The sequence below is a fragment of the Myodes glareolus genome, chromosome 1 (genome assembly GCF_982192425.1).
Source record: "Myodes glareolus chromosome 1, mMyoGla1.1, whole genome shotgun sequence".
NCBI lineage: Eukaryota > Metazoa > Chordata > Mammalia > Rodentia > Cricetidae > Myodes > Myodes glareolus.
This window is the reverse complement of record NC_142026.1, coordinates 68,233,186-68,243,401: the sequence shown is the minus strand read 5'-3', so window position 1 is coordinate 68,243,401 and position 10,216 is coordinate 68,233,186. Positions and strand designations below refer to the sequence as shown.

Genomic DNA, 10,216 nt, shown 5'->3' with positions numbered 1-10,216 from the left:
GCAAGTGGCTTACAGCATCATGTAACTGCAATTCCATGAGAATCAAATCAATGCACTCTTCCGGCCTCTGAAATGTGTATACACACATACAATAAAACTAGCACTACTCCACTTCTACTACCATTATCACTACTGCTACTACTAATTATTAAAGAATGACACAATTCAATTATAGAACTTATTCTTTGACCATAACCAGTCATTCACAATACAAATACATGATTTAAAAGTTTTAAGAATTTATTGCCATGGGAACAGTTCTGGTGGGAAACCAATCATTTTCTCCTGGAATACTTTATCAAAGGCTTCAGCTTGGGCTACAGTAAAGTGATTCTTCCAGTCTCCAGTTGTGCCTGAAAAATGTGAAGCAGACAAAAAGATGGGTTAATGATGATTTTAACACTATCACTCCTTAACTTAAAATGCTTAACATATCTTTCAATCCTCCCTTCACATACTTGACAAGGAACAAACAGTATATAACGTGAAACTACCAGTGACTCCCTAGATAATCCTTCTTATGCCTTGCAATAATATGTAAACAGACTTCTACCTCTGTGGGACTATTGAACCACCTTATTCTTTCCCATCCTGTCAACCATAAAATCTAACAGCATCAACACTAGCTCAAACTCTAGATGGCCAGATTATTTCTGCATCCCACTATACCTGATTGCACCACACTATTCATCCCAACAGAGTTTCTTATCTTAGTTATCCAAGCTGAGTTCAATTGCTCTTTCTTCATTTTAGTGTTTACTTATAGAAGTTCTGAAAAGCATGCAAGAAACTTTTAAAACATCTTTTAAAATTAATTTTAATTACGTGTATAGGTGCACATGAAATCAGGTGTCTTCACAAGTTAGAGGCAGCATATCTCTTAGAGCTGGAGATACACACAGTTGTGAACTACATGACAGTAAAGATGCAGGAGACCCAGAAACAGTCACCAGTGAATGTCCCATGATTCCTGTTTTCAATCAGTATGGTATTTGGTAATGTATGAACATCTACATTATTTCATACTCTGTCATTTTTACAATACCTTGGTTTTGACAACTGCATTATAATATGTCTCTAGTTGTAATGTTAAATTGTCCAACTGTTCACACTGCATAGAGTGCACCTTCACACTGGAGTGCTCATATCTTCCATATAATAATGTCTTGTTCTTTTGTTTTCTTAGTAATTTCACTGTAATCATCTCTTCCTTTCTTCCAAGCAGAACTCTGAATCCCTTATCCTTGCTGTATTTTATTTTATAGTTATGATGCTTTGACATGCTCTACTCATTTCTATTTTGTATATAAGCACAAAATCTAATATATTTGAAATCTAAAATGATTCTTAAATTGTTAAAGCTTTCATTTAATAACAACGCATATCAGGCAAAGGGAACATACTCAATATGGGTTTGTTGAAAGCATTCCTGAATGAGTGAAGAAGGTATTGGCATTGTTCCATTTTGCTATGCAGAAAAATTAGTCCCTGAGATTTTATCCACCATGATATTGATGAATTCAGATGAAGCAAAAAAGATTGGCAATAAAGGTAATCCTTTTCCTTATCATATTACATTCTTTATTAAAGATTTGTTTGTTAATTATGTATATATCATTCTGCCTGCATATATCTGTGCAAGCCAGAAGAGGTCACCAGATCTTACTACCCATGGTTGCAAGCCACCATGTGGTGACTAGGAGTTGAACTCAGGACCTCTGGAAGAACAGTCACTGTTCTTAACCTCTGAGTTATATCTCCAGATCATCACAATACTTTCTGGAAGAATCGTGTAAGTTAATTTTAAGCCCCTAGTAGTATTTATTAAAGAACATATAAAGAATTCATAATTAAATGGTAATTATTGATATACCATATTGAAATAATATACCATTATTAGATATGAATATAAGACTTCCATCTGTTATGGTGGGATCTTATGAGTATCCTTTTCTACTCTCAGCTTCATTATTTTCATCACTTTTAGAACAAGTTATTTTGTTGTTTCCCACACCATGCCTGGCTTTTAATAAACCAGAATAGATGCTGACGTACCAGAACTTTAGTAAATTCAATATGAATGAGTCAAGTTAAGAGAAGTATGTCATGAAGCTCTAAGTTAAAATAGGTCAATATCCTATGTACCTTACAAGTAAATACTTCTCTTCTTTTTTCTATTAATCTCCTCAAACTCTGGTGTATCAGGGGACAAGATAACCCTACTGCATGATGGCTTAACTTTTGTTGGTAAGAAAATTCCTAATAGTTCTGGTAGCTGTAGGTCTCACAAAAATATTTTTGATCAGACTGTCCCTGGCCTTTCTTATGGCCTGTAGTGGCCTTCTCCCTAGGTCTTTTTCTGTCTCTAAGATTAATGTCTTAGACATTCGTACACAAACACACACATATACACACATACAATGACATACACATATATGTGTATGTAAATAAATATAAATATATCCTCCTGAGACACATGATACATGAGCCATACTATATTTTGGAAGAGAATAAGCTAAAATCCTATTTTGGTCTCGTGATCCACCATTCTATGATGGAGGAAGCTTGAAGATTAAGGCTGAAACATCTAAATTATTGGTAGAAGAAAATGAAACCCATTATTCTCTGCTTCCTGCATCTATACCCAAGGTCTTTACTCATCTCCAGAGACCTGATATCTGACTCATTCCTTCTTCAGCAGAGTCCAATCTCACCAATTTTTTGCTAATAAGGTGTAGGTGAGATTCCAGGTGTTATTCACTCTGACAAAGTTACTCCTTAATTTTACAGCAATGAAACCATGCCCACAATCTCTTCCCAGCTTAGAGAGGTAGCACAGACATAGAAAAGATGGATATTCCCATTCCAGGAGAGACAATTCAGAACCAACTGAGTAGCCCTGAGTTTGAAACAATTCAAATTTAGGTTGGAAAATACCATCATATTATAGAGTAGTGAATAATTTGCATTCTCTTTATGGGACTAGAGTCAGCCTTCTATGAGTCAGCATTCTTGACATATTCAACATCTTTTCAAATCATTTTGAAGAAAGTTATTTCAGTGTTTATCATACCAGATATATCTTTGGTCCCAGGCATTGACATTTTCTTTAGAATTGAGTTCTAAGATACAGGGAGCCTTACAGAGCCTCATTGCAGTATGCCTACATTTTGTTTCATATTGAAGATACTAGACATATGCAATGCCAAGATACTCTTCCACAACAAGTCAATTCTTTTTCAGAGCTCGTGAACCCCACATCATCAACATGGAAAGATTTCATTGCAAGGTCTGTAAGAAACTATGTTGTAATGAGCAATGACTTTTGAAACATTCCTGACTATTTTATAGTCTCATTGAAACAACAAGCTCTCCACATATTCTGACATATTTTGAAGATAGATACATTTTTCTTCACCTTTCCTCATGAGATTCAAACCACTAGTAACCACATCTTCTGGGATGATGCTAAGATTGGACATTTTATTTTCTTTCATGACTTGGAAGGAGCTGTACTTGAGGACCAGATCCAGCTCATCTTTCTCTAATTTCTTCCCTAGGAAATCACAGATCTTCTCTATGGTTCCTCTTGTGTCCTAAAAAGAGAAGAAACAACAAAAGATGCTAATGAACAGAGAGATCTGAGAGGACAGATGCAGAGAAGTAAACTGTGGATGGACACTGAAAAGGGGGCACAGAGAAAGAAATGACACCATCAAATGAAAAAGCATTGAAAGATTTTAGGAAAGAAACAGGACATTTACAGATGGCAGAAGACACACACACAGCATTTTATAATGAGTTGGGCTTGCAATGTGTCTGATGTCTGTACCTAAAAGATAGAGACTGATTTCTTTTAGGGAGCAAAGGATACTAGAGACAGGATCTCACATACCAAGACTGTTCTTAAACTTACTTTGTAGTAGATGAAGACCTGGAACATGTGATCCTCCAGTTTCCAATTCTGTAATGTTGTGTTCACAGATGTATGCCAACACACCAACGAAATGCATTGGGATAATTTTTCCTTTAGACAGGGTCTCACTATGCAGCCTTGTTTGGTGGGATGTAACTTAATATGGAGACTGTACTGACCTCAAGCTCAAATAGGTAAGGGATTCACCACCTGAATTTCCTCCTAAGTGCTGACATTTAAGGTTTGCACCACCATATCCCACTTGTTTGAGCATTTAAAGGGACTTATAGAGATACTTTCAGACAGTCATAATTGGAATGAAGGCAATACGCACAAAGATTTTGAGAGAAGTTAATGTTTACACCATGTAATACTGTTTCCTATGGGTAACTGAGAATAATATAGTTAAGCAGCACTTTCATAAGAATGATGTCAATATTCATTACTTGGGGTATTCCAGGGAGCTTTTATTCCATTTTGAGTTAAGATATCATGCTATAACTCAGATATCCATCACATTCATAATCTTCTTGTTTCAGATACCTATATACTAGAATCACAAATGTGCACTGTCCCAATTGTTAATCAATGAAGACAGTCATAAGAATGCAGAACCTTGGAATAGTGAAGACTTTGCTTTGAATTCTAGCCCTTATCATGGAACTCTAAAGGTATTGCTGATGACAAACTTTTATTACATATTTTTCAAAGATTCATAATATTTTATGGGAAGGTAAATAATCATGGCAATAACAGAAAATAATGTGTTGAACTTTTTGAACAGGAAATTTATGTAAGACTGCACAGTCATGCAGCAGATACAACTGGAAAATAATACATTTTATTTAATTTATTTATTAAATTTACTTAAAATAAATAATAAATGAGAAAGCAAAAGATTTTGAAAAGGCAAAGAGTCTTTGGTGTTGCTACATAAATGGAAACTTTCTGTCCCTGAAAGAAAACATTAAGGAACCAAGTTCTTTTTGAATGATCTAATTTTCCTCTTTTGTTGCTCCTTTATATTTTTCATTAAAAATTGTTTTTCTGACTTTTGTCAGGGATGCAGGTAAGCTGGCTGTAGATTTTTCTTTTTCCTGTGCCCCTCTAGGTCCAATCTCCCAATCTCATTCCAACTTTTGACAGAAAAATCTGTGACTACTTCCCCTATCTAGAGTAGATCTCACTGATGTTCTTCTAACTTCACTGCTCTAGCTCAATGTACTATCCCAATACACAAATCCAAAAGTCCTCTCTTGGGAACTCACAGACGACTCTGGCTAGGGAAGAGGTAAGTTAATTGTAGATCATCACCTATCCCTCATTACTTTGAGACCAATGCCCCAATGTTACCCCTAACTATGCATCAGAACATCTGCATTATCCACCCACATCTCTAGTAGATCTCATAGACCACTCCAAACATCCCTATCCCAACTCATTGCATTGTTCTATGGTTCACCTCCACCAAGCATTCCCTGGGAATTCACAGACAAAGATGGTCAGGGAAGCAGTTTGGCTAAATATGGCAGATGGAAGTGTTCCACTTTACAAAATTTGGAAAATTAAAATGTGTACACCATACCATTGACACTTATTCAGATTTCAATGGGCAACTGCCCTGAGCTCAGGAAAGGCTGCTTCAGTAATCACACATTTATTAGAATATATGGCTATTATGGGTATACCTGCACAAATAAAGACAGATAATGACTCAGCATATGTCTCTATGAAAATGAAACAGTTATTTGCTTATTATATATAAAGTATATTACAGGTATATCAAAGAATCCTACGAGTCAGGCAGTAATAGAATGATCGAAGTGATTGATGTAGGATTCCCCTCTGTATGTTGTGGTTACCATTAATAAATAAAGAAACTGCTTTGTACCTACAGCAGGGAAGAACTTAGCTAGGCATGCAAAACTAAACTGAATGCTGGGATAAAAAAGACAGAGTCAGAAAGAAGGCATGTAGCCCTGCTAGAGCCAGATGGAACATTAGTTGGTAAGCCACAGCCACGTGGCAATACACAGATTAATATAAATGGGTTAAATTAATATGCAAGATTCAGCCAATAAAAAGTTAGAGCTAATGAACCAAACAGTGATTTAATTAATATGGTTTCTGTGTGATTATTTTGGTTTCAGGCAGCCAGGACAAACAAGCAGTCTCCCTCCTACAAGTTGGTGCACCAACGTGTGGACTAAATCTACTTAAAAACCTGAGAGAGTTTTAAAAGGAAATCTCGACATAAAAGAACAGAGTTTAGCACAATTTATCGGTATCTATAACATGAGGGGTCCTGCTTGTTGGGGTATCTGTCCCACCCAGTACCCCACAGCTGGCATATCCCAAAGAAAATCATACAGAGGACTCCATAAGATTATAAAACTGATTGGCCCATTAGCTCAGGCTTCTTGTTAACTCTTGTAGTTAATATTAACCCATAATTCTGATCTATGCTAGTCATATGACTTGGTACCTTTTTTAGCTGTTAGCTCACATGTTGCTTCTTTGGTGATCTGGGCAGGAATGGCAGAGGAAGCTTCCTGCTTCCCAGAATTCTCCTGTTCTCATTGCATCACCTCTACTTCCTGTCTGGTTTTCCTGCCTATACTTCCTGCCTAGCCAATCAGCATTTATTTAAAATATAATTGACAGATTACAGACAAGTCCCCTATACCAGGTATCCACAATTTTTTTTTCTGGATGGGCTTGTAGCAAGTAAGATGCCATTGGGAGCAATAAAATCTATGAGACTTCTTTTTTAAAAAAAAAAATAGCAGCTTCCTGGTTTGTTAGCACAAATGGCTGTTCTGACATTTGACAATTGAGCATTTAAATGGGGTTTGTGGATAGTGTACTGCAAGTTACTTGGTGGCAGAATGGGTCAACTGGTTATCAGAGTTGAGGTGGTGATGATGGCTCCCACCTGAAAGACTCTGACACTAAAGCACTTCTACCATTTTGGACTGTACTGAGCAAGCCAGAAGTACTGTATATATCCTAGTAATGCTGCATCTTAAGTTTTTAAGAAGCACATAGCATTTTAAAATCTCCTGGACAGCACAGAATTACAGGTACACAATAGGACACATTCAGACATGAAAGACCTCTAAATGGGCTACAGTGTTGGATAAACGTACATGGGCTTGAGAGAGAAAAAGAAGAGTATAGAGAGTTATAAAAAGAAGTAAATGGTTTTTAAAATATAAAACAATGTCTTTAAAAAGACAGTAGAGACATTCAAAGATTAAAGGAGTAAAGATAATAAAATAAATATGAAAAAAGTAATAGAGTGAAAATAAGCCACATAAAGACTGAATATACTTACAGAATCTGGATTAAGTATATTATTATGTTTTCTTTTATCTTTTTTACTGTGAAGAGCTAAATACAGAGCGATATTTCATTGTACAGGCTGATAAGCTAAATTAGCATTTTATTACTAAGGTATCTTGACTTCAGAATTTGAGTCTAAGGATATGTTGCTTTGGAAAAGAGGTTCTTTTTTGTTTCCACAGAGGATGAGAACCTGTGGATTCATTCTAGGCTAATGTGGTTTAATGAACCAAGACCCCCTCCAAGGTTGCCTTAAACACCCCTCAAAAAATATTTCACCCAATAAACAGCAGAAAGAAGTTTAGACAGAACTATGCCCATATTCCCAACATTGTCTATAAATGTGTCTTTACATTTAAAAGGGGATATGCTATAGAGATTTGCATTGGTATGGGTCTTGGTTTGTTGATACAAACTTAAGGTCAAATTTGTTATATGCTGTATATGTATTTCTAATCTTGATTAAGGTATTGTATTTGTCCAGGTCATTTAAAAATGCAATGTATAATTAAGAAATATAGGCTAATAGATAATCATCTATAATAGTTAAGCTTATAGTAATGTCAGTTGGATTTTCTAGATGTACAGAGATGTATTTCGGAAAGATATGTATTCTTCAAGCCTTCCAAATACATCAGAATATGGCACTTAAAATGTTTTAAGAATGTAAGAGTCAGCCAATAAGAAGCTAGAGCTAATGGAACAAGCAATGTTTTAATTACTATGGTTTCTGTGTGATTATTTCGGTTCTGGGGAGCTGGGACAAACAAGTATCCTCTCTCCTACAATCGACCTATAAAGGATATACTAAACAAAGAGAAAGGGGTGGAAAATACCCCAAGAAATACATTCCCTAATGCTTTATTAACCTTGAGTTTTCTTAACACTAATGAGAAATGAATAACAGCAACAGAGTGTAGCATGCAGGGCCAGCTTGTTGGGGTTTTCGTCCTGCCCAGTACCCTACAGCTGGCAAATCCCAAAGAAAATCACACACAACACTCCATAAAGCTGAGTCAAGAAGCCTCTCTTAGATGAGAGTGCTTGCTTGCCTCCAGCAAGCAGAGCAGGTCCGAGAAATTGCTGCTACCAAGAAAACATGCTTTACTCTATTCTTTCCCAAATTTTCTCAGGCTTTCTGTGGATGCAGTTATCCACGTGGGTGCCATCTGTAACATGAGGGCCGGCTTGTTGGGGTTTCTGTCCTACCCAGTACCCCACAACCGGCAAGCAACAAGGAAAATCACACACAGGACTCCATAAGGTTATAAACTGATTGGCCCATTAGCTCAGTCTTCTTATTAACTAATTTTTACATCTTACAGTAACCCATAATTCTTGTCTGTGTTGGCCATATGGCTTGGTACCTTTTTCAGCTGTCAGCTCACATGTTGCCTCTTCGGTGGTCTGGGCAGGAATGGAGAGGGAGCTTCCTGCTTCCTAGAACACTCCCGTTCTCTTTTCTCCACCTCTACTTCCTGTCTGGTTTTCCTACCTATACTTCCTGCCTGGCCAATCAGCATTTTATTAAAATACATGATTGACAGAATACAGATAATTCTCCCACACCAGCAGAGAGACATTGGATAATAGGAAAAACTGCTGAATTAAATCAGCTGGTACATTCCAAGGATGTACTGACCTCACAATGGAAAGCGGGAGAGGTGATACATTGGGGAAATGGTTTTGCACTTGTTTCCACAGGAGAGGAAAAGCTATGGATACCATCAAAATTGATAAAGATTTGATTTGAAAAGAGAAACCTCTTGAGAAAGAGAAATGACAGCTCATTCACAGAGGTGACAATCATAAGGAAGCTTCATAAGGGTTGGGGCAGAGTTCTGTTCTTGTCTTTACAGGAAAATACTCATCTTCATAGAATCAAGAGACCTTGGATATCTGGATGCCTAAAGATGAAAAGATAGCTATGCAGAAAAAAATCACCAAGCAAAGAGAAATCTGAATTTCATCTGCATGGTAAAATTTGATTATCTGGACATGTATACATCTCTAATTAAAAATAAGAGCTGCCTTTGGAGTTGGACAATGACTATCCTTCTCTAAATCCAAGCATGTTGCTAAAAGAAACTTTTACAATTTTTGTCTCATGTCAGGAGCCATCTGGTATTGATCAGAAAGAAGATGGATTTGAAGGAACATTTTGCTTTTTTTCATGCCCATTTTGTCTATATTGTATCTTTCATTGAATATATGTATATATAAATAATGTTTAAGTTTTCAACAATGAACACTAGATTGTCTTGTAGTAGTCTTTGAAACTTCCAAGTAGAAGATGGTGCCCACAACACTGACTCCTCCTGGTTAATTATGACATCATGACACTAATAGTGCTACTATGAGACTAGTTTTGGGGGACCAGTTGTGGAAATGGTGAGCCTTCTTACAATGCTTTGGTCAGAATTCCAAATAAGAACTTTAAAATAACACTACCGAATACTCAGAGACCATATGCAATTATACAAAACAGTAATCTTTAATCTTAACTGTCATTTTACGTTTACAGGATACTATAGAAAGAACATCTCCCCCATGACAGCTCAAAGCAATTCTAGAAAATGACATCCCCTCTCCCAACAAAGTTTGTCCTTAGGGTTAGGGACACTAATTGGGGGAAGATTATTACTCATTTAGGGTTGGGATTTGGGGTAGAAATTATGTAGCCCCAGAGGTCTAAAAAAAAATAAAGAAGGAAAATAGACTGGGATATGTAGATTAGTGTGAACTTACTCATACTAATAATAATCAAAGTGAATAATAGAATGAATACTTGTGAGCTATTATTTATGGACAATTTACATTGGTATAGATTTTTGTTTATTGATATAAGTTTAAATTCTATTTGTTTTTTTGAAAATGGTCTGATTTCTGCTTAACTGTATATTTATCTGTATATTTGTATACCTATGCTAAGTTATTTTGTCAGATTGTATACAT

General features: G+C 36.2%; 1 protein-coding gene across 1 annotated transcript in view; it reads right to left on the bottom strand.

Annotated features, from left to right (window-relative positions):
- Positions 1-222: 222 nt before the first annotated feature.
- LOC146895938 (sulfotransferase 2A1-like) overlaps positions 223-10,216 on the bottom strand; it is a 41,945-nt gene continuing 31,951 nt past the window's right edge. Inside the window, exons 5-6 of the mRNA XM_087908896.1 lie at positions 3,419-3,596; positions 223-353 (exon numbers count right to left, since the gene is read on the bottom strand). Of these exons, the coding sequence (XP_087765022.1) occupies positions 241-353; positions 3,419-3,596 (291 nt within the window). The 3' untranslated portion in view covers positions 223-240. The remainder of the gene's footprint in view (positions 354-3,418; positions 3,597-10,216) is intronic.